The sequence below is a fragment of the Sorex araneus genome, chromosome 2 (genome assembly GCF_027595985.1).
Source record: "Sorex araneus isolate mSorAra2 chromosome 2, mSorAra2.pri, whole genome shotgun sequence".
Classification (NCBI taxonomy): Eukaryota; Metazoa; Chordata; class Mammalia; order Eulipotyphla; family Soricidae; genus Sorex; species Sorex araneus.
The window spans coordinates 335,173,213-335,198,107 of record NC_073303.1 but is presented as its reverse complement, the minus strand read 5'-3'; the positions used below and the strand labels follow the sequence as shown (position 1 = coordinate 335,198,107).

Here is a 24,895-nt window from a genome sequence, read left to right as displayed (position 1 = left end):
CGGGCCAGAGAATAGTACAGTGGACAAAGCACTGCTTTGCCCGTTGCCAACCCGGGTTCATTCCCTAGCACTCCAGAGTCCTCTGAGTACTGCTAAGCCAGAAAGTAAATGAAAGTAAGAGAACAAATTTCCTTTCTCATTAATTACCTATGTTCTAAATATATAAACTACAAAGCACAATAAAAGTTTTGCAGAGTGTTGGTAGCTCGTGACTTCCTCTCGGCCTCTGGAAATGTGGAAGGAAAGCTTCTGTTCCATCTATCTTGGGTTTTCTGCTATGTTAACTTATGAAGGAAGTGGAGCTTCCATTTCGGAGGAGCCGGGCTGCTAGCATGTCAGTTCAGACGGACAAGCTTTTCAGGGAATAAAGGGCCCGCCCTGGGGCTAAAGGGTCGGGGAAGCGTGGGGTTGCGAAGCTATGCACGGGGACCAGCTCCGGGCAGACCCTCAGCAGGGATGCAGGACATCTCTGACACAGGGCTGAAGGAAGAAGCATTAGGCAGGCAGATTAGAGCATCCCAAACTTGGGTGAAATGTTAGAACTAGGGAGGGCAGCAAGAGAAACAGAGCAAGCCCCAATAGTGGAGGTGTCAGAGAGTGCTCAGGTGGCCTGGGACACAAGCAAGCCCCCGAGTTAGACCCCCAGCACCTCTTGGCCCCTGAACGCTGCCAGGCAGAGCCCTAGAGGTCCCTGAGCACCATGAACAGTCATGGGGGTCTAACTCGGGGTGGTTCAATGCTAAGGCCCGGTGATGTGGCCCTACCCTGCCTCAGCATTGAACCATCCCGGAATCACCAGTTCAGCAGGAGTATCACCAGGAGTACCCCTGAGACCCCAGGAGCACTTCTTGGAAGCACCCCTTGCCACCCCAAAACAAAATCGTCAAACCAAACATAAAAATCTGACAATGCCAATTGTGTGAAGCTTAGTGAGTAAAACCAAAGTTAAAAGGTACAACCTCTTTTTGTAGAATATGAAATTGATTTACCTTATGATCAATTTCTTGCCTCAAGAGGACCTGAGTGCCAAGGCTGGCATGCAGCATAACAAGCGTTCACACCCTTTGAGTCAGGGCAAAAAGAACCCCAAATGCTAAGTTCTCAGATGATGACTATGTGCAAAGCAGTTAATGCAAGTGGAGAGAGACACTGTCTTCTTCTGAAATTTTACTAAGTTTAATTTAGCACCGAAACAGATTCTCAAGGGTTCACCCTCCTTCCTCTGTCCCAAACACTGGGAACAAAGTGTCTGGGCACACGCGCCCTCCAGCTGGAGGAGCCATGGCCAAGCAAGTTAGGATGGTGACGGATGACAACAGGCAGCCACCGCTTCCTGCACCCAGAGAAAGCCGGAGTCAACAGTGCGTGGCCTGCGCTGCCTCCCACCCAGCTCCTCTGAAAGGTCAGCTATAAATCATTCAGCTCCTGCTTCCTGCCCGCAGAGAAGGGCACAGCGAGCAGAGAAGTGAAGTGCCTCCGGCCTCCCTCCTGGGGCAACAGCTGTCAGCTGTGAGACGGGGGGCAGGAGACCCCGCGCGCATCCCTTCCACATCTGGGATCAATGATCAAGTCGTGCTAAACCGACCATGGATCCTTTTCGAAGGTTTCTCAGCCAGGTTTCCGCTACAGCATCCTGTCTGTCTGCTTGTTCCAGAAGAGGCTGACTAAGCCGACAAGGGAGGGTAAATTCCCTGCGACCCACATTAACAGCAGGGAAAATGATGACTTTGTTTTCACTGCTTAGCATACCTCCTTAGCCTTAGCTCTCCCCTAGCCTGCAGACCCATTAAACCCAACGATTCTTGGGGCATCTTTGGGGCTTGATGTTATGAATCTCCTTTCTGAGTGGCCTCCCCTTTCCTCCATCCCTCTCCTCTAATTTCCACATCACACCATCACCTCTGAGCCAGGCAAATACAGGTGATCAGGTGCGGGGGCCGGGAGAAGGAACGGACTTCTGTTCTGATAACCTGCTCAGTGCTCAGGCACAGGATGCGCGAGCCCCACTCTGCTCAGGCAGGGCGGGGCCCCTAACTCCCACACAGCCGCTGCAACTTACAGAGGCCGACAGGTACAAAGTACCACCAGACTGAGAATTGTTCCCTCCTCCTCTCTTTCCGTCCAGGCAGGAGCTCCATCCCCTCCCCCTCCGGCCCCTTTGAATTCTGCTCTCACAGTGACTGACAAACAGCACATGCACAAAAGATGCAGACAGAGCCTCTGCCCTCCGGGGTTTATACCTTAATACTACAGGCAGACATGTGAATAAAAATGTGTGCTGCTGTGTTCAAACCAGCCACGGTGGTGGCTTTAGGTTTGGAGACCAAACCCAGTGGTGCTCAGGGCTTACTCCTAGTTCTGTGCTCAAGGGTCGCTCCTGAAAGTGCCCAGAAGACCATATAGGGTGCTGGGAATAGAACTGGGGACAGTCACACGCAAGGACGATGCCTTACCAGCCCTGTACAATTTCTCTGGCTCCTTGAGCCTGCATGTGTAGGGTATATCTAGAGCCGAAGAAAACAAAAAAACACAGATGAAGGGAATGAGACAGGAGTATAGAAAGAAGCAATGAACTGCATCTGGCAACTCACGATAGGACAAAGAGGGCAGGAGCATTCCAGCTGGCCATCCAACCTGTCTAGATTGTGGGTGGACGGAGAAGAGGTCAATATTTGAAGCACGGGTACCTGTTTTAGCAAGATGGCCCCGATGGTAACATACAGAAGGAGGCAGCCTGTAGACGTGAGGCATGAGCAGATTGTTCTGCTCTGCCTGGGTTAGTGACACAGTATGAAGGGTAGGGGCTGAGGAAGGGTACGTGGTGAGGAAGAGGCCCGAAAAACCTGGCTCAAGCCACCAAAGATGATGAAAAAAATGTTAAGAATACTAAAAATTTAGGTATGAAATAAGAAACCCAAGGTTCAGTTCCAGTTTCTAACATCACTAACAAGCTCCATAAACTGTTCAACTTTGACCAAATCTTTAATGACCGTCATGTAAATAGGCTTCACTGAAGCCAATTCTTAGGCTCCCATGGCCTTACCTATAAACTAAGGCTACAATCACACATGGGGGAAATTTACCAAGCACAGTATATGCCAAGAATAGTAAAGCCAGGACCCTACCATCAAATAAAAAATAAATAAATAATGAACATAATAAAATTAAGTGGCAATGTCATCAAGTAGGTTTTAAAAACAACCTTTTATTATGAATGTAAAATATACCCACTGTTAGAAAAATAAAAAGCCCTTAGCTAATAAATCTAAAAGACACTCTGAATGTAACATGGGAAATTATAGGATAATTCATTAGTTAAAAGTTCAAGTGAGGGGCTGGAGCAATAGTACAGCAGGTAGGGCGTTTGCCTTGCACACGGCCGACCCGGTTCGAATCCCAGAATCCCATATGGTCCCCTGAGCACTGCCAGGAGTAATTCCTGAGTGCAGAGTCAGAAGTATTACCCATGTCCATCACCAGGTGTGACCCAAAAAGCAAAAAAGTTCAAGTGAAAAGAAGCACAGGAAAATGTGCAGCACTGTAGCACTGTCATCCCGTTGTTCATCGATTTGTTGAGCGGGCACCAGTAATGTCTCCATTGTGAGACTTGTTACTGTTTTTAGCATATGAATACGCCACGGGTAGCTTGCCAGGCTCTGCCGTGCAGGTGGGATACTCTCGGTAGCTTGCCGGGTTCTCTAAGAAGGACAGAGGAATCGAACCCAGGTTAGCCACATGCAAGGCAAATGCTCTTACAGGGAAAAAAAAATGATAAATAGTACTGTGTTATAGACAAGAGAACCTCTGTGATACCAGGTGATTTGCATGCCATTTATAGACCTACTAAGGGCTAAAATAAAGATGCCCAAACTTAACTAACCCACTGCCTCCTTTTTAGAGAAAAAAAAATCAGTACCTCATCCAAAAATCTACATTCTTTAAGCCAACAGAAAGCACCTCCCAACTGCACCCCTGGCTACCACCACCTTTACACAACCCCCACCCCACTTGTCCTGTAGAGGAGTACCATCCACTTTGGGAAACACTGCACTAGAATCTCCGTGTGAAGCCAGAAACACGCAAGATTTGAATCCAAATCAGAAGGCACTAGAGTGATTAACCACTGGTTTAATACACTTGGTCCTCAATGGGAATAGGAAAATCCTAACTCACTACCTCACACGGGAGGCATTTCTTTCCTCCTCTCACCTGAAGGTAACTACTGGATCCCAAAGACTAAGCACAGACTTCAGCAGAGCCTCACAGCTATGCCAAGTCCCCAGACAATGGTTCCATCAGCACAGCAGTCACACGGACAACAGAGTGAGCTACTTCGCTTCCGGTCAAAGGGAGAGCCCTGAGGCCAACGCAGAGCTAGCTCCTCCCTTCGCCACTCCTCAACCCCAACATGACCCTCTGCAGTGAAAGCTCAGACAGCAGCGAGAAAGGTGGGCTTAAAATGTCACCCAGGAACCCCCCCCCCCAGTCTGGGAGAATGTGTGTTGCTCCCTCAACTTCCTGTGTCAGCTCCACAAAATGTGGCAAATGGAGCTCATTCTACCCAAGGTAACTACTCATAATTTTTTTTTTTCTTAAAACCCACAAATTTGGGGGGAATAGTCTCCCCTTTTTCTTTTTACTGTGCAAAAGCATTTTGTTTATTTTTAAATTGTTAGCCACGGTAATTTATAAAGTGTTTACAATAACATTTCAGGTATTCAATGTTCCCACTTCCAATCCCACCACCCCGTCCCTCCGCCAATCATCTAAGGTTCCTTCTTGACTTTCCAGCAGATACATTTTAAGTTTAATTACTGTAGTTCGGGTCCTATGCATTTGGTAGTGTTGGGTTAAGAAAAAATATATTCTTTTCAAGTTTTCTAAAACCCACTAAAAAATGTAAATTTTCTGTAGTTTAATAACCTAGCGGATTGCTGAGACAGAAATGAAGCACACTTTGTGTCACATTTGTTTGAAATAGTAAACTATTCATAAAGCAAATGAAAACTACCCATATCGATTAGACCCTGCAGCTTTCATATTCATCAGTATTAGTGTCGTGTTCAATAAATTTTATAACTTCAGGAAGAATCAAGATTATTGCTAACAATCTGATAGCACTGTAGCTCCATTGTTCATCAATTTGCTCCAGTGGGCATCAGTAATGTCTCCATTATGAGACTTCTTACTGTTTTTGGCATATTGAATATGCCACGAGGAGCTTGCCAGGCTCTGCCATGAAGGCGGGATACTCTTGGTAGCTTCCGGGCTCTCTGAGAGAGACAGAGGAATTGAACCCAGCCAAATGCCCTACTTGCTGTGCTATCACTCCAGTCCAATAATCTGACATAATACTAAACAATCTGATAAACACATTAAATAATTTGTAGTAGTAGGTTAGGAGAATGGATAAAAACTGTGAAGATAACTTGTTAAAACATGTGGACAAATTAAAAAGTTCAGCTTCAGTACTCAAAAGAAAAACCAGTAAACCAAATCACATTTCAATGACCAAGAAGGAACTAAATATTAGGGCACATTCATGCATATGAAAAACAAATACACTATTATGTAAAGTTACATTTTGAAATTTTGAGTTAGAGGGAAAATATGCTAGAATAAACTAAGGGTAAAGTACGTAAAAAAAATAAACTAACAGATTCAAATTTTTGAAGAAATATGGAGAAACAATACCAAACAGAATTTTCTCCAAGTGGGAAATCAGAGATTGCCTTTTTCACTTTTCTATATTTCCCAATTATCTAAAATATTTAGTAATTTAACGATGTTAGTAATTTTAAAAAGGAATCACATTAACTGATGATTCTAAATTTTACAAGGACAGGGACCATGGCCCATGTTTGCTCACATACATGGCACTAAGCAAACTGAAGTGCCCAATAATTATTCTCTGAATAATTAAACAAATGAAGAACAGACTTACTTTTCCAGGCTTGTAGAACAGTTCAATACTAGTATAACAAATTCCCAGATATTTTTCCCCAGATTACCCAAGTATTTTACTACATTTGAATCATTCTGTTCTTTCAACAAGCATTAAGAGTTAGTGCCTTAAAAGGTTCTCAAAAATTAGTGGAGACTGGAGTGATAGCACAGAGGGTAGGGCGTTTGCCTTGCACGTGGCCAACCTGGGTTTGATCCCCAGCATCCCATATGGTCCCTTGAGCGCTGCCAGGAGTAATTCCTGAGTGCAAAGCCAGGAGTAACCGCTGTGCAGCGCCAGGTGTGACCCAAAAAGCAAAAAAAAAATTTTTTTTTAAATTAGTGCCTTAAAAGTTCCTGAATGTCAAGAAAAAAGAAGTACAAGAGCACCACAAATAGCAGAACATGGGTCTTGAACAAAGGTTCTGAGAGTTCAACGCTCTTTAATACTTGTCAGTATGGTTGCTTAATGGAGGACTGGTTATTACTGCACTAGACTCACTTGAGCCATGAGCCCTCAACCACATAAAAATTACAAGACTCCCAAGACTAGGATTAAAAGAATGAACAACAACAAGCAAAAGGTCAATATACAATCTTAGAACTTAATTGAAAAGAATAAAATGTTTTAGGAAGCCCCAAATTGGAGGTCAAAATTCAATTCCGCTGTTGCCTTGTGTCATATAGGAAAAAAGCATTCTCAAGTATAAGATGGGAAGGGAGAAGGGCAAGAAGAAAAAAAAATATCTCGAAGTGTACAAAGAAAATCTGTTATGACTTAATGGCAACATACCCTTCTTCAATTCCAGTTTGAAGAAAATGTTTTCCTGACTGAATTCTAGTTGATTTCCTTTTGGAATTTTCTTTTTACAAAAAATTAAGTTGCTCTTCTCACAGTATCAGAGCAACTGTGACATATGTCTATACATATGTATACATATATACACATGTCTATTATCGAATGGGCTGGAGTGATAGCACAGCAGGTAGGGCATTTGCCTTGCATGAGACCGACCTGGGTTCGATTCCTCCATCCCTCTCGGAGAGCCTGGCAAGCTACCAATAGTATCTCGCCCACACGGCAGAGCCTGGCAAGCTTCCCGTGGCATATTAAATATGCCAAAAACAGTAACAACAAGTCTCACAGACGTTACTGGTACCCGTTTGAGCAAATCAATGAGCAACAGGATGACAGCGATATGTGATAACAGTGATTATCGCACAACACGTGTCATATTAAGGGTCCTACAGTAACCTACCAGAGACTCCTTTTGAGTGTTTATCATTCAGATAATAAGGTTACAAAATCCTGTAACTTTACATTCTAAATGTGGTAAAAAAAAATTAGCATATATCCCTCACAAGAAGTTGTTAAAATGTAGTTCACTCAAGAATACAAGAGAATCTTTAGTATATTCTCAGGACTTCAATGATATTTTCTGCAAAACAAAGTTAAACCAGTCATATTTATATCTTATTTAAATACTGCTAGCAAAACTTGATTCCCACAAGGAAAATGTATTAAATATATAGATAGCTATTGATAATTTAATATCTAAGTCATTGATAATTTCACTAAGACAGAATTATTAGGAGATAAGAGGACAAAGCATAGACTTTCGGGCTAATGCTACTCCCCTAAACACACGCAAAGCATTTGTAATTACAGTGTTACAAATAATAAATCCTAAAATGTCCCCTGTGTTTTCAAAGCCTGAAAGAAGGCACATTCTTGCAGGAGCTTTACCAACCGTGCTCACAGCACAGGGACAGTCGATGAAAGGACTCTCGGCATACCTGACAGTTCTTGTTTCACAAACGAGAGCACAGCCAAGTAAACCTGACAGTCAGCTATGATGATCTGCCTCTGAAGCCGGTCCACAGTAGAAGGGGCAGACTTTCGGACATCCACCTGTGTGTGGGAAGAAGGTGCACACCAGTAAGTCACACCCAAAACACTTTAGTGTGTAGAAAAATTTAACAGAGAAATTGTCAAGGGTGGCAGCTACTGAAAGCTAAGACCAAGGTGATGCTCCAGACCAGGTAGATCCAGATTCCCTTTGCTCTGTTACTAATACAATGTTGAACACTGCAGTTCAAAGGCAAATACTTTACAGAAACCAGATGCAAGAGGAACATGAAAGCCAACACAAAACTTGAGATAATCTTGTCATCGGCCACCACCCAGATTACACGGCTACTTCTCCGGGAAGGGAGCATAACATGAGGCCCCGTAGACATGCCACAGGGCTCTGCGCCAGGCTGTTTCACTCAGGGCGCGCCAGAGCAGGGCAGGTGAGAGCCCTCCCTGCCCCCAAATGACCCAGCCCCAGCAGCTGAAAAACTCTACAACCCAACCGCCACCATGCTCAAGGCCACTCCCCACATGCTTGGACTGAGACTCACGCATGAGTGAACATATTTCTGGACCGCGTGGCCGCAAAACGGCCGTGTGACACATCATAAGACACTCCCTACCCATTCTCCATAATTACCACACATTTGATGGGGTTCAGATAGTAGGCAACAAATCATAGAGGGAAATATATATATGCATATATACATATTTTCAGATATATGTACATATATACATCAAAGCTCATATCACCCAAACTTTTAACATGTTAGTGATATCCCAATAGAATGTCTTAATGGCTCCTGCCAAAATAGAACTATCTTCACACTGTTTCCTATATGAACACTTTTTTGTAAGCATGTTCAGCAGTTCTTCATAACAGACAAAACAAAATATATTATTTGTGTTTTAGGACAGGGATTGGAGCTTGGGATGGAAACATCCCGAATTTGGTGGTGGAAAGGTGTAATGGTGGTGGGATTGGTATTAGAATATTAAATGTAATCAAAATCACGAACTTATAAAATAAAAAAATAAACTTTATAGACATTTGCTGCCTTTCTTACACAAAACAAAACTGCTAAAGTCAAATATACACCCCACCTTCCAAGTAGATATTCTCAGAAGTCATTTGCAGCCATCTCTTCCTGATAAGACTAATCCTTTGCTGCACAATTGAGACATGAAGGTTGGAAACCAGTTAAATTAAGGAGAAAAACACCTTGGGACTTAAAATTTGATTTGAATGAATCACAATTTAAGTCTGAAATTTAATTTATAACTTCTATGGTGACAGTCTCTATAAAGTAAGCAAAATCAGGAGCTAGAGAGATAGTACAGCAGCTAAGGCACTTGCCTTGCACCTGGCTAACCTGGGTTCAACACCTGGTACCCCACAGAGTCCCCCGAGAACTGCCAGAAGCCCTGAGCACTGCTGGGTATGATCCCCGAGCCCCCCCAAAAAAAGCCAAAACACCTTTTAGGAAATGTTGAATTTTATTGCAATGAATGATTCTAAATCAATAAAAACCAGTATGAATTCCTAATACAAAATAAACCCAAACAAAATAGGCTAAACAACTTCCCCCATGTTCTCCCAACAATGTAAAGAGTAGCAGAATTTCTGCAAACAGGACAGTAGTATACAGGACAGAATGACTGGATTCATGTCTCTAGATCTGCATAAATCAATACGGTTGCTGTTGTTCCTGAGCTAATCTCTAGGAGCCATTATTCTGTTGGCTTAGGCAAATATCTACTGATGTTTGTGTTTCTTTATAATAATACCTAGGCCAGGTGGTTAGAAGGACTAATGACATATTATATGTGAAAATGCTTTTTAAACAGCAAGGAACCATTGTGAATGTGAATTATTAACATGTATGCTAGATAGGGTACTAAATATGGAGGGGAGACATGCAAACAAGCTTATAGTCTGGGTGAGGGATGCTGATATTATTACCACGTGATTATTAAGTTTTCTGAAGGATAAAGTACCCAAAATTCCAAGAACCTAGAGGACATACCCAACATAGGCTGGGGGTTCAAGCAGGAGTCTGCAGAGATCACATCTAGAAAGAACTCAAGAATGAACTGGAATCAGGTCAGGAGGAGAAAGAATATCTTAGGTAAAAAAAAAGACAACTGCCAACTCAGCCTCATGAAATAATTTGGGTTTTACGGCAATGATTGGGGGTGGGGAACTGAACAGGAAGGGAATAACTTACTGCCTTATCTTGGTGGCTACATTACAGAGAAGAAATTACGACACTAGTGAGGCCAGAGACAGAAGTGTCACGAGGCTGTCCTGGGCAAATACAGATGGTGGCTGATCTCGGGAATAGCAATGAGGATGGAAAGAAACTGCTGGACTCAGGAAGCAGCAGGACTGATTAAAGAATCAGGAGGACTTAGTCACTACTTAAATGGATGGCTTAGAGAGTATAATCAGGGAGCATCAGAGAACAGTGTTGTTGGCCTATCACCGGCTTCCACAAGGTGGACACTAAGCAATGGCTGAGGGGAAGCAACCTGGGCAGGCCTGAGGGAATCTATGAAAAGAGGGCACAGTTTTGATGTCGATAAACTGGCATGATCTGGTCATTAGTTAAAGCATGTGATATCAGGAAAATCAGGAGGAGGATGCTTCTCTGAATCCTAGACTTTTGAAGTGAAAACAAAGATCAGAAAAATCAAATTATGACGTTCTTTATACTTAATTTGAAATCCAAAGGCTGGTGGGAGCTAGAGAAAAATAACAGCCAGGGGCTAGAGCGATAGCACAGCGGGTAGGGCACTTGCCTTGCACGCAGCTGACCTGGGTTCGATTCCCAGCATCCCATATGGTCCTCTGAGCACCGCCAGGGGTGATTCCTGAGTGCAGAGCCAGGAGTAACCCCTGTGCATTGCCAGGTGTGACCCAAAAAGCAAAAAAAAAAAGAAAAAGAAAAATATCCAAATTCCTGAATTATGACCAAAAAACAATATACTGAATTTCAGAGGAGGGTGTCATGAAAAAAGTCACATTCCATGTCAAATTCCATCCTGGAAGATAATTCTCAGTTACCAACCCTTTTCCCCCTACTCCCTTTATTCTAAATATCTCTAAAGACAAAAGAGGTGGGGGGTTGGAGAGAGAGACAGAGAGAGACAGAGATCAAGACAGAGAGAAAGAGAGACACAGAGAGAGAAATAGAGAGACAAGAGAGAAAATGTGTGTGCTGGTTGGGCGTGGGAGAGCTGTTTTAATACATGTTTCAGATGCTCAAAAAAAATGTGTGAAATATTTAGTGTTTTCCATCATATTCTAACTGTGAAAACTGGGGCTGAAGCAATAGTATAGAGGTTTGGGCACTTGTCTTCTAAGTGACTGACCTGGCTTCATTCTCTTACACCCCATATGATCCCCCAAGCCCCTCCAGGCATGATCCCTGAGAACAAAGCCAGAGGTAAGGCCTGAACACAGCTGGGTGTGGCCCCCAAACAAAAATAAATAAGGAGATCCAAGGACAGGAGAAAAGTTCTAAGGATGTTAAGTGGCACACAATTCGCATCCTAAAGACACAATACTCACATTCTTCTTAATTTTATTCTTGATTGTTTCAATTACTCCTGCCTCTTCACTTTCACACAGCTTTTCTGTCGTTTTTAAATCATCACATGCCAGCTGCATTTTTTCTTCTTCAAATGTCATCATGGCATTCTTGCAAGAAAAAAAAAAAGAATGAATGAATCCATGAGAACTTAAGAATTCAAGCCAATTTAATACAGTAAGTCTGCAAAGTAGAAAAAAATATTTGTTGCAAGTAAACATTTCAAAATGTTACAGCATACCCATATCATTTTATAAAAAAATACCCTATAATTTCAATATGAAATAAGAATGTATCTCTAATACACCAGCATGAAAATAAATATATTGTTAGTAAATGTCCCTGGGATTACTGTTCTGTGATGTTTTTTGGTATGTGATTACATACAGTAACAAAAGCCCTGTACAATTTAAATGGTCCCCTTTGTGCAGTTTGTATAAGAGTCTCACTGAAGTGTTCTGGGTGCTGGAAAAGTTAAGACAGCGAGTGGGGCTCCTGCCTTGCATGTGGCAGTCCCCAGCATTCCATACGGTCCCCTGAGCCCTGCCAGGAGTTAACCTTGAGCACAGAGCCAGGAGTAAGCCCTGAACATGGCTGGATTATGACAAAAAAAAAAAAAAGGTATATCCTATCCAAATTGATGAGTGAATCTATCAAGTGCTGCCCAGAAGCACTAGTGAAGCAACAGTTTCCAGTATCTCTATAAAAAGCATCCTGCTCAAGGCCAACAGACAGTGCAGTGGACAAGGTGCTGGCTTTGTGCTCAGCTGGTTTGATTCCAGGCATGGAACAGGAACCCCAGAGCCCAACCAGGAGCAAGCACAGAGCCAGCAGGAAGCCCTGGGCACTGCCACTCTGCCACCAAAAAGGCACTGGTCTTTTTCAGGGACCAATGAACATCCCAAAGGGTCACTTACAGGAAATTAATTTTATCTTTTCCAAAGTGAAAAATAAAAAATCCACGATCAACTTATTTTCAGGCACCTTGGGAGTGCCTTGAGGGTGCCTTAGTAGCTCTTGGGAGGCTACATCCGTCAGGGTAAGACAATCTGCCAACCTACTTCTACGCCTCAGGTTTCCGAGCGAAAAGGACTCCAGGCCCAGAGCTCACGGGACCAAACTGCCACCCGCTACAGGGCATCTGGGCCACCTCAACTTAATTCTAGTTCTGAGCTCTAAGGGATTTGGAACCTACTTTTCATTCTAGCCAAACAGGCCAGTCTACCTTGCCTGGGTCCTCGCACCCAAATCCCAGCCCCACCACAGCTTCCTCCCCCTGACGCCCGCATCCAGCCAACCACCCGCTGATGGCCCCACCCAGGACCACGTTCCTCACATAAAACTCTTGTTTTATTACCTGGCAGTAAGAGGAAATAATTAACTCAGGGAAAATCTATGTCACAGGAGCTGCTATGGAGCTTGGGAGGGGCTCTGCCAGGCTGCACGCAGCACACCACAGCCCCACCACTCGCTATCAGCCTCGGAACTCGACACTCTCAAGTCCTATTCAGAACATTTGTTGTTGCCAATATTTCTCTGATAGGGTCATGGTTATGGCCCTGTGGCAAAGTGCCTTCCTTCAATGTGCCAGGCCTGGGGTTCAACCCGTGGCACCTAGGATTTTTTTCTTCTGGTAGTTGTTTTAGTTGTTGTTGTTTAATTTGTAAGCTTGAAAGGAGTTTGTGAAGTGCTTTTTCTGTTTGGGGGCAACACTCCGAGGTGCTGAAGGCTTACTCCTGGCTCTGTTCTCAGAGATCACTCCTGTTAGGCTTGGGGGACGCTATAGGATGCCAGGGATTGAACCCAGGTCAGCCGCATGCAAAGCAAGCTCCCTACCTGCTGTACTGTCATTCCAGCCCTGAAAAAATTTTATTTCTGAAAAAAATGAAAGCATCCATTTTCTACAGGGCCCAATTTACTTTAAAATCTAACTGCAATCTCTTTCCTCAATTTCTAACTATCAATATTTGAAAATGTAATGCTAATAAACTATCTCTGCTAATTTATTTTTAAAGCAAATTTCTATTATTCAGTCTGACCTGTTTGTTTTAATTTTTTTTTCTTCAATGCAGTTTCATTTGGGAAAGATCTTTCAATTGCACTATTCTGAAAATATTTTGAATGTAAAAATATATTATTCCAGGAGGTAGAGGCTTTTTTAAAAAAAGTGGCATGTTAGCAGGCAAACACTTAATTCCAGTTCTAAACTCTAAGGGATTTCTGCAGATGCATATTTAACAGCCAGTAACCACTGAAAAACATTTTATCATGTATCCTTCATGCCAATATCACTCCCCATATCAACTTACCAAAAAGCTGACAAAGCTGGCTCCAAAACTCATTAGTGGACTGTGATTTCTGTGAAAAAAAAAATTTAATTATTTTTATTGCAAATTTCTGTATTAAATTCCTTTCATAGATCACAATTACTCGGTGTTCTTAATACAAAGAAGTTTGATTAACTTCTTTAAGTAAATTAACTGAAGAAAAAAGTTAAGAGATGAAGCAGTTCACAGATTTGTGTGCAGAGATAGAATGTGCCTGACTTAAAAGCAAGGCAAAAATTATAGTCAATTGTAACAGAGACAATCTTAGTAAACCAATCTGATAACTGCAAACATATGGTCCAAAGTAGATAATTTATATTCTAAAATGCAAAACATTTTCAAAACTTCACACAAAGAATTTATAAAAGTAGTGAAAGGGTTTTACTGCTGACTTAAAAAACTCACTTATCCCATCCACAGACCTTAGCCATTCCCACATATTAATATGATTATTCGATTTATGTATAAGCCAAATCATAACTATTCAATTTAAAGAATTAGGCTTTTTGAGATTCACAATTGGTACAAATTTAAACCGCTAACTTGTGCTAAAAAGGTAAAGCAAGTATTAATCATCTTCCGAAAATGGTTTTGCTTTTGTTTTTTTTATGGATTTAGCCACTGGGAATGGAGCTTGTTGGCATAAAGCTATTTCATATGAGTTTTTGGTTTCACTCCGTGGGCTTACCATCCCCTAAAGTATGTTCCAGGATTTTTTAAGTTTCAATAATACATGGTCATTATCTTTCAAAAGCCAGTACAATGCATGTCATCAATGCCTCATTGGAAATTTAAGATGTGCCCAAAGCTTTCTTGTTTATGTGGGCATGTATTTGGACATAGGAGGCAATGAGTATGGGAAGGAGAATACACATGGATTAATGTAAATATTTCCTATTTTGTTTTTTTTTTCTTTTGAGGCAGGCATACCTTATGTGCTCAGGCAGAACTTATTCCTGACACAGCTCAGGGAGCACATGTGGTACTGGGGATCAAATCTGGGTCTGTTTTATGTAAGGCAAGTGCCCTATTCACTGCACTATGCAGACCTATAAATGTTCATATACTCAGACTCAATATGAGAAACATATATATACATATGTATATGGACATATATTTTGAGATAGGAGGCAACAATTAAGGGAAGGAGAACACACATGGATTCATGGAAATGTTTCCTTATTTTGTTTTTCCAGGAGATTATATTCTATATATATAGCAGGAATGTTCATGCATATAAGCATATTCTGGGATAAACTGGTAAAGGTAATGGTAATATTGCCTAGTCACATCCATTTTCCTCAGAGCAAGTGGGGACAGGGGAACAAGGAATGGGAAGAGGGGCGTGAGAAAGAGAAAAGAAGGGGGTGATAGAGGATGGGAGAGGGGGAGAGACAGGGAGGGATCAGGAGCTAAACTTATTTGGACGTGATGCTACTACATGTTTTCCCATCCGCTTGGTCCGTGTGTCCTCCAACTCTACAGCAATACCAGCTGCCTGCCCCCCAACCCCCCACACACCCCTAGGAGGACATTCAAACCTCACACGCATCCCTGTGACGAGCTCGCAGCACTTCTCCCCAAGGCCACCTCATGCAGTCACTGCCATCCCTCCCCTGGTGGCACACAGGTGACTTTTCCACTCCATGTGGACACACTGTCGGCCCCCACCCTAGGGTGCTCAGGGCCGGAGTACTACATCAGTACACTGTGCCTCAGCAGGTGTCCGTGATGCGGTTTGGACCCCATCCCTCCTCGTCCCTCAGAAACAGCAGGTTCCCAGAAACGTGAGTGAGTGAGGGAACGACAGACCTCTGCCTCCCGGCAACACAGTCCAGCCGAGCACTGATCACCATGGCATCTCCCTTTCCCCCCTTTCCTCCTCACATACTAACCACTTTGTCATTTGAGAAATGGAAGAAGCTGAAACTAGGGCTGGTGCTGCTACATCGGCTTCTTGGACTTGACTAAAATTAGGCTTCTGAGAGCCACAACTATCAATTATTCATGGCACCCAGGGTACTTCACATCCCATCTTGCAATTGAAGTGAAAAAGCAGCCTGATGGAAACTTGTTTCTTCCGTGCAGGCCTCTCTGTAGGCCCCCTCCCCTGGGGTCCCTGATCCAGAAGCAGCCGCCGCCGCCTCCTGCTACATGGGACCTGGTACTCAGTAAACTTGCATTTGTAAACTTCACCTGGGGTTTCCAACCCAACATACTTTATGACCATGGTAACTCTCCTGCCAGGTAATCAAAAGAACATACTTTAATTGATCCTTTTCTCACCCTTTCGTGTTTGTGTGTGTGTTGGGGGGGGCGGGGGACCCTCCAAACAATGCTCAGGGATTTCAAGAGCACCTCTAGGTGATTCTCAGCCCACTAAGCCGGATGGCTCCATGGGAAAGCATGCCAGAGCAGTGCTGCTTGCGCCCTTGGTGCTGGGGCTGACCATCGCCCCCAAAGATGATTAGGGGCCTTCAAAGCTGCATTCAATGATGCTTGGGGAACCACATGATCCTGGGGTCTACATGGGGTCCATCACATGCATGGCAAAGGCCTTAATCCCTGGACTCTCCCTCCAGCCTAGCATATTCTTAATCCAATTCAGGCTGCTTAGTTGGTATAACCATGGTATCTCCCCTGCCAGGCAATCAACTGAATGTACTTTCTGATACCTGCTTAATCAGAAAGCCTACTTAATTGGGGAATTAGAAATGTTCCCAAGGAGCATAAGGATGAAATCTCAAAACCAATGCTGGAAGAGGAAAGGAGGACACTCTGGTCACTTCACAGACTCACAGGATCCAAGGAACAAGGACCAAAGCACCAGGGAAGGGCTGTGTGAGGCTGCTGTAAGCCGAGTTGCTTAGTGGGCACAGAGTGCAATGTTGCAAGAAAAAAAGTCTTGAAGTGGTTCTGAATGTCCAAAACATAAGTAATACTCATAAATGCATTAGATGACAAATTTTGTGTCATGAATCAAAACTTTTTTGAAATCTGAAAAGGCATCTACATGAGGATAATATACCTCATAACTAGATGGAATATTATGACCTAAAAAATCCCTGAAAATGATCAATTTTAACATAAAAACAAAAGTGCTATGTGCTATGTTTCAATATATATGAAGAATTAAAATGGGCAACTATTTATTCCGAGGGGCAATCTGAAGGGGATTTTTTTTTCCAGTGACGAATATTGGAGAGAGAAACTGTCAGAACAAAAACTGCTCTAATCATCATTTTTGTTTCAATATTGTACATTCTCCCTACGTTTAGATACCTTTTAAAGAAAAAATGCCATATTTAAGTCAATTTACTTGTTCTAAATACTCCCTGTGATTCAGTTGTTGCCTTGATACAATTTCTCAAGAGAATACATCACCCAGCCAACCAAACAGAATAATAGGGCAATTCAACGCAGAGCCAGCCAGAGCCAGCTTATGTGGGAGTGAGTTACTCACTAAGTGACAGGCTGAGGCCGAGCTGTGCCCAGCTGTGCCCAGGGCACTGTCAGCACAAGGCGGGGAAAGAACCAGCCACCAAAGTGAAGAAAGATGCTTTAGAAGACTACTCGCCCAATCTGTGTTCCCAAACCAAATGCAAATGATCTAGGCCCTGTCTTTTATATTATCTCTAGAGGTAGTTTGAGATTTTAAATGCATCACCTCTAAAATAAAAGAAAAAGGAGTAGGACAAAATAGAACCACACATGTTCTTCCTATTTGAGTGACATTTGTTCTCTTTTTTTTTGTTTTGTGTTTGGGGGCCACACCCAACAGCGTTTAGGGCCGACTTCTGGCTCTGTGCTCAGGATCACTCTTGGTGAGGTTTGGGGGGGCCACATGGGGTACCAGGGATTGAACTCGTGTTCGCCATATGCATGACAAGTGCCTTATCCATTGTACTCTCTCTCTCCAGCCCCTGTATTCTTCATAGGTAATGAAATCATCTTTCTTTCTCTCCACTCTGTCAAGAAAAAGTAGTAAATGAAAATAAACTCCTTTAGTTAAGGAGTTAAAAACTAAAATATGTAATGCCAGTACCTAATAATCCCATCACATATCCAAATTTTAGGGGACACAGGGGCTCTTCACCTTCTCCCAGCCTGAAGTCCAGCCCCCACTCAAAGGGAAGCCTGGCCCCCTCAGCATTTCACCCCAGATTTGCCTCCTCTGCCAGGCACCGACCCCAACCCATTGATCTAATTTCTTAAACTCAGGTGTATGGACCATGGTGGGCTTTTCACCCCCATTCTCTGCCTGAAGTTTGGCCCCTACACAAAGTGAAGCCTGGAGCCTCAGCCTGTCACCCCCAGGACTACCCTCATGGAATCCCTCTAAAATCTCTAGCCCCAAAACCACGCGGATGCTAGCATGTCCGCGCAAGGTTACTTCATCTAAATCCTATATTAGAGGTACCAGTGAACCCAGTCTCACATTTCTTCACCTCTCCATAACTCACTGTAATATACAAAGACATCCTAACTGCAGGTAGGTCACCACACAACAACATAAGCAGAAATGACAGACCTGAAAACCTTAGCAGATGAAATGGAAAACTGGCCCTTTTGGACCCTGCTGCGGAGCGAGCATGATGGAAGAGCCCAAGGAAGCGCTCTTGGACTCCAAACAGCCCACTGAACTAGCTCCGGCATGGGACCAGAGACCCCACGGTGCGCTGAAACAGTGGGAGCCGGGCATCCCCCAATTCTTTTAACCTCTCTCTCTCTCCACACCTCCCCCCTGAGCACAGCGCAGGATCCGCAGTTTTCCTGAGCGCAAAATGGAGACGCCGAGCCTCTCTCTAGGCTTCTCCATCTTATGAGCACCATAAAAGGGTAAAAGTTTGTAGTGATGTTATTTCTGGTTGTACTTTCCCTGGACTTTATACAGAAACCCAAAACCGCGCGGCCGCGGCAGCGGCCACGCGACCTAATGTCATCTTAGCATCAGCAATATGTAATATGTCCCTTTTTAATGGGTTGGACTTTTGTGGGAGATCCTAACAAGAATAGTAAGTCTGTTGCTGAAATATTGAAGGCAATCAAAGTGGTAGCCATCTCTCTAGACTGAACTAAGCTATATCCCCACGCCGGCTGAGAAGAAATATCCTTCTTTCTCGGGAAGAAACGCGGCGTGGTGTCAAACATAGTGTGACGTCCATTAAGCAAACAGACCTGGTGGCGTGGGAATGGGATATAAGGGGAAAAATTATGAACTCTACTAGTCTATCAACTAAGCCAGAGCCCCACGCCTGCCGATGACGGGAAATAACCATCCTTTTCGGTTTTTTTTCCCTTGTCAGGCAGCGTGGTGATTACCAAACAGGCGTGAACTCGGTGGCGCGGGGCAAGGGGGAAAAAGAAAAGTTATGTAACAAACAGCGGGACTTAATATCTCTATATTCTTAGCAGTGGAGAACTATCAAATGCCTCCTTGGCAATAGGACTGCTTTCCTTTTTTGGGGGAAACCCCAACAACGGTAGTGAGTTGTGTGTTGAAACATGGAATGTAATCGAGATAAGGCATAAACGAAGTGGAACTTATCATGTACAAGGGTGGGGACTGGGGAGGTGGGAGGGGGTGGCAGGTATACTGGGGGGGTTGGTGATGGGAGATGGGCACTGGTGAAGGGAAGGGTGTTTGAGAATTGTATAACCGACATAATCCTGAGAACTATGTAACCCTCCACATGGTGATTCAATAAAATTATTTAAAAAAAAAAAAAAAAAAAAGAAATGGAAAACTGGAAGGTCTCAGCAGCAGAGTAACAACTGTTGAGGACAGAATCAGTGGGCTCCAATCCAAGATGAAGTGCAGAGAATCTCCAGACAACAGTAGAAGAGGAGCCTCAAAATAAACCAACAGATGTTAAGAGAAAACTGGGATGAAGTCAAGAGGAATTACATTGGAATCATTGGAGTCCCAGAGGGACAGTCAGAAAACCCTGATGAAGAAGCAACTGTCAAAATCATCATTAAGATGTTTCCAGAGCTAAGAAACGCATTCACCAAGATTCAGAAGGCCTCAAGGGTACCAGATAAAATAAATCCAAATAAAAATACTCCAAGACACATCCTAATCGGAATGATGAAAACCACAGATAGAGATAGAATACTGAAAGCAGCAAGAAGGAAACTGCTTATAAAGGAGCATCCTTAAGATTTACAGCAGACTTATCTGACAAAAATTCTCTGGGCCCAAAAACAGTGAGAGAATATAGTGAAAAACTAAATGAAATTAATGCCTCACCAAGAATACTTTACCCAGTTATACTCTTATTCACACTTGAAGGAACAATGCATAGCTTTCCAGAAAAACAACTCAGGAACTTCATAGACTCAAAATCATGGTCATAGGAAAAACTAAATGGGCTACTTTAAGACAAGAAAAACCCCTCAAACACACAAAAACTCCTGCAGCAAATGGGACAACCCTCATAACAATAATCTCTCAGAACATGAATGGGTTAAACACACCAACTAAGAAACACAGAGTGGGAGCACAGATCAGAAAATTGAACCCAACCGCCTGCTGCTGCAAGAAACACATCTGAACAGTCAGGGCAAACACAGAATCAAAGTCTAAGGTTGGAAAACAATTCTACAAGCAAACAATTCCCTCAGAGAAGCTGGGTGGCCATCCAGTATTAGAACACATAGACTTCAGATTGAAGAAGGTTGTAAGAGACATTTCTTAATGATCAAGGGATCTGTACACTCAGGAAGAACTCACGCTTCTAAATGTACATGCACCTAATGAGAAACCAGCGAAATAGTTAAAACAACTACTCAAAGACTTGAAAAAAGACATTGATAGCAACCTAATAATAGAGATTTCCACCTCTTGATAGATGAACCACACTAAAGCTCAGCAAGGACACATATTGAGAGAAGAAATGGAAGAGAGAGGTTTAGCAGGTATATATAGGACATCCCCAAAAGGTGAGCACACGTTCTTCTCCAGTGCACATGAACATTCCCTAAAATGGGCCACATGCTGGGCCACAAAACATACCTCCATAAAATTAAGAGGATAAAAATGATATTGATACTCTCTTTGTAAAAGTTTGTTGGATGAAGACTATAGGAATAAGGTACCGACAAAGGTTCTGAGTTTCCTTACTCTCAACTATGGAGAGGAATTCTTTTCATGGTGTTAAATTTTGTTCTTTGATGTGTGATAAACTTTGGTGTTCACAAATGCTACCAGACCAGACATTTATTATTGCTGCCACATCTTCAAATTAAGATTGAGGCCCTGCACAGCTCACTGTAGTAGCTTCCTGTCTCTGCATGGTACTCTAAGGAACGTCAGTATGTTGGGGTGACAGGCTGTTGCAGAAGGATAATGTGAATCCTGTCTGCTGATTGGTAATAGTGAATTAAAACTTTGAGAACTTGGAACAAGCGACAGTAAAAATTAAGCTAGTTTAATTTTAAGCTAGTTTAAATAGTCCAGAAGTCCAGTGAGGCTTATGTTTTAGGTAGTCTCTGTCCCCTGAAATCTGGAGGGTTTCTTTTTTCTTATAAAGTTCTACCAGTGCCTTATACATCTTGGATGGTAACCCCTTAACTGCTCGGATTGGGGACTGGGCCTTAAGTATTGAGTAATTAATTTTTTCTATTCCATGGTCTGTCACTGTATTTTGATCACCATTTCATTTGAGGTGCAAAAGATTATTAGCTTAATGTAGACCAATTTGCTTATCTTTGCTTCCATTTGATTGGTCAGTGGTGTTTCATCTTTAAAGATGCCTTTAGCTTCAGTGTCATGGAGGGTTCTGTCTACATTTTCCTTCATGTACCTTATGGATTCAAGTCTGATATAGAAGTCTTTAGTCCATTTTGATCTGACTTTTGTGCCTGGCATTAGAAAACAGTTCTTTTATTCTTTTTGCATGTAGCTTGTCCAGTTTTCCCAGCACCACCTTACTGAAGAGGTGCTCCTTGCTCCACTTCATAATTCTTCTATATCAAAGATTAAATGATTATATATTTGAGGGTGTGTGTCAGAAGAGTCTCTTGCCCCCGCGCCTGGCTGTCTTCCCCGGGGCCCCTTGGGGAGGTGGGTGTGGGCTTCAGTTTCCCTCCCCGTCCCGAGCAGAGCTCCCATGGCCTAAGACCTCCAGAGCCTAGCCACAGTCATGCTCAAGGCCCCTCTCCACATGTTCGGATGAGCCTCACGCATGAAGGAACTGGCAGAGAAACCCAGGTGTGTGGGACCCGGGGCTGAGACCTCCAAGCTGCTCGGATTGGGACTGGACCTCTTCCACCCAGATTTCCTATTTTCTAGTAGCTAGGCGGTCACACCCAAGGATGCCCCCAGCGCTGTGTAATCCCACCATTGGCCAACATCCACAGACTATAAAATCAAGCTCCTAGACATCTTATAGTCTAGTTCTCCCTGTGGGAGAACTTGGCAAGCTACCAAGAGATTCCTGCCCCCATGGAAGAGCCTCGCAAACTCCCCATGATGTATTCATATGCCAAAACCAGTAACAATAATGGGTCTCATTCCCTTGACCCTGAAAGAGCCTCCAATGCGGCACCATTGGGAAGGATGAGTAAAGAGAGGCTTCTAAAAGCTCAGGGCTAGGAAGAATGGAGACATTACTGAGACCACTCAAGAAATTTGACAATCAACAGGATGATGATGATGTATCAGAATAGTCAGCTTTTTACACTGATCTGCTGGTCTGTCTTTATTCCAATATTACTGTTTTATTATACTATACAATTACTGCTTTGTAGTACAGCTTGAAGTTGGGGAAGGTGATGCCACCCATCTTCTTTTCTCTAAGGATTACCTTAGCTATTCGTGGGAGTTTATTGTTCTATTTGGAGGTAGGGGCGATCCCTGTAGTACTCAGGGGTGACCAGGGTGACACGTTGGGGGTTGGGGGGATCATGCAGTGCCAAGGCTGAACACGAAACCTCATACATGCTTGGCCTGTGCCCCAGCCCTTAGAGTTATCTCCCTTCACACTGCCCTCTGGAATTTTTTTTGAAAGGAAAACCAAATTATTTTCAAAGCATCTTAGTTAAAAATGTAGGCCCAGCGTGTGGTTCAACAAGCATGTAGCACGTCTGAGGTCCCGAATCTGAGTCCCAGCATGGAGTTTCTCCCAAGAACCAATAGGCACACCCAGGATAACTAGAAAATGACAAATGCTTCCTTCCTGTGTTATACAGAGTGCCTCGTGAGATTGGAGAGCAGCTATAAAATGTTTTCCCTTTTGAAGTTTGTCATCATCAGATTATAAAATACCATTCTCCACAGTTTTCCCAGGAAGTGAAATAGCTTTCATAAGAAAACCAATGGATGTCTCTGTTCACTGAGTACTATCCTTATAGCAGATCTGAGAACTAAGTTCCCAGTTTGTACACCCCACTGATCGGCACTTCCAAATCTCTATAATTAGTTTCCAACTCTGAAGTGACTTCCCATAGTTCACAGTTGACTCAACCTGCTCAATGAAGGATTAAAATGTCAACTCTAAAAAAAAAAAAATTAAATTAAATTAAAATTAAATGTCAACTCTATCCAAGCCAAATGACTAGAAGGGTAATTAAGAACACAGGCTCAACAAAAGGTAATATAATTTACTATTGAGTCAAAGAAATAATGGAGAGCTACCGACGTTACTTCTTCCCTAGAGGCTAGGCAATCATGGATATCAAAGTTATCTATCAGACACCCACGTCCCACTGCCACCGCCATAGAAGCTCATCTCCCAGCCCTGTTTCAGAGACTTGTAATTAAATCTCAAAAGAGATCATCTAGCTGCAAAAAAATTTCTCAGACACACAGGTTCTAGCTGAGACTTCCGGGGTGATTTTGGGAAGGGGGTGAGCCAAGTTCTCGCCTCCCCAAATCCCAGCAGCGGCACTCACACCCCAACAGCTGCCGCCATGCCCAGGGCCAGACGCCACAGAGATGCCAAACTGCTGAAAATTTCAGGTATACCAGCTGTTTTGGCTGAAGACTCTGGGTCTTCTTAGAGTCAGGATGGGTGACTTTCCTGAACCTCCCATATTTCCGGAAGCCCCAGCAGCCACACCGATGACCCCCTGCCGCTGCCACCACCACCACCACCTATGTAAACTCACTGCCTAGTTAACTGTTTTGGAATTTCTGGAGCGATATCTCCAAACTCTGCAATACTAATCTCCCGGTAGAAGTGATGTAGGCAGGTTAAGGGAAAGGCCCTCAGCAACGGCAACGGCAATGGAACTTAGGTCAATAGAACTTCTGGGAGGAAAAATCCTAAGACTGATCCACCCTGTGGATACAGAAAACAGACCTGATAAGAACTTCAGCTGACTCTGATGAGGTGGGACCCCTCCCCATGAAGTTCCTCAAACCCTCAGACCCTTCCCTCACTCTGATTAAAATGTGATCCAGCCCCAAGAAGACTCCAGAACTTCTGATCAAGACAACCAGAGAAGAGCCTACAAAAGACACCTTGAACAAAGTAAGGGCACACATAAGCTGCCCGAGCCCATGTGCTGCTTGCACCCACATGGCCGAGCACATGTGGTGCCTGAGTACACATGTCGCCCGCACCTCCCCCCTTGAGATGTATACTTTCATGTCTAATGCTAGGATTTGTGTAGGGGCTCCAGCTCTTGTTCTCTTGAATCTCTCTCCCCTCCCCCCTCCCCTCTCCCCCTCCCCCTCCCATCCAGGAATTTGGATGGTCTGTTCCTACAGCTTCAAATGTACAGTCAGCAGACAGAGATAGCTAATGAGATGTTCTACAAAACAAAACCCCAAGTCTTTTGACCCTTACTTCCTACGGCAGACTGTTCTGATGACCATGCATCAAAAAGGCTACATTAGGAAGGCACCCCTGGAGCCAGAGAGCTAGTATAGCCGTAGGGCAATTGCTTGCATCTAGCCGAACCTGTTCAAATGGCATCACTGCACATGGCCTGCACATGGCCCCTCCTCAGCACTGAGCCAGGAGTAGCCCCTAAGCGCCAGGTGTGCCTGAACTCCCTCGCTCTGAAGGAAGAGAGAATGCAGGCCTGGATCTGGCAAGATCCTGCTCGCCCAGTCACCAAGGTCAACGAAAAGACAGACTTGTCTGCCAAATGCATGACCCAAACCTAGCCTTGCTTTTGGAGTTTGTCTCTAGTATCTGCAAAAAAAAAAAAAAAAAACTAGCAGA

General features: G+C 43.5%; 1 protein-coding gene across 1 annotated transcript in view; it reads right to left on the bottom strand.

Annotated features, from left to right (window-relative positions):
• The window catches only part of TTC39C (tetratricopeptide repeat domain 39C), a 106,754-nt gene that overhangs the window by 49,908 nt on the left and 31,951 nt on the right, over positions 1-24,895 (bottom strand). Inside the window, exons 2-4 of the mRNA XM_055129620.1 lie at positions 13,701-13,749; positions 11,373-11,501; positions 7,741-7,855 (exon numbers count right to left, since the gene is read on the bottom strand). Coding sequence (XP_054985595.1) covers positions 7,741-7,855; positions 11,373-11,501; positions 13,701-13,749 — 293 coding nt within the window. The remainder of the gene's footprint in view (positions 1-7,740; positions 7,856-11,372; positions 11,502-13,700; positions 13,750-24,895) is intronic.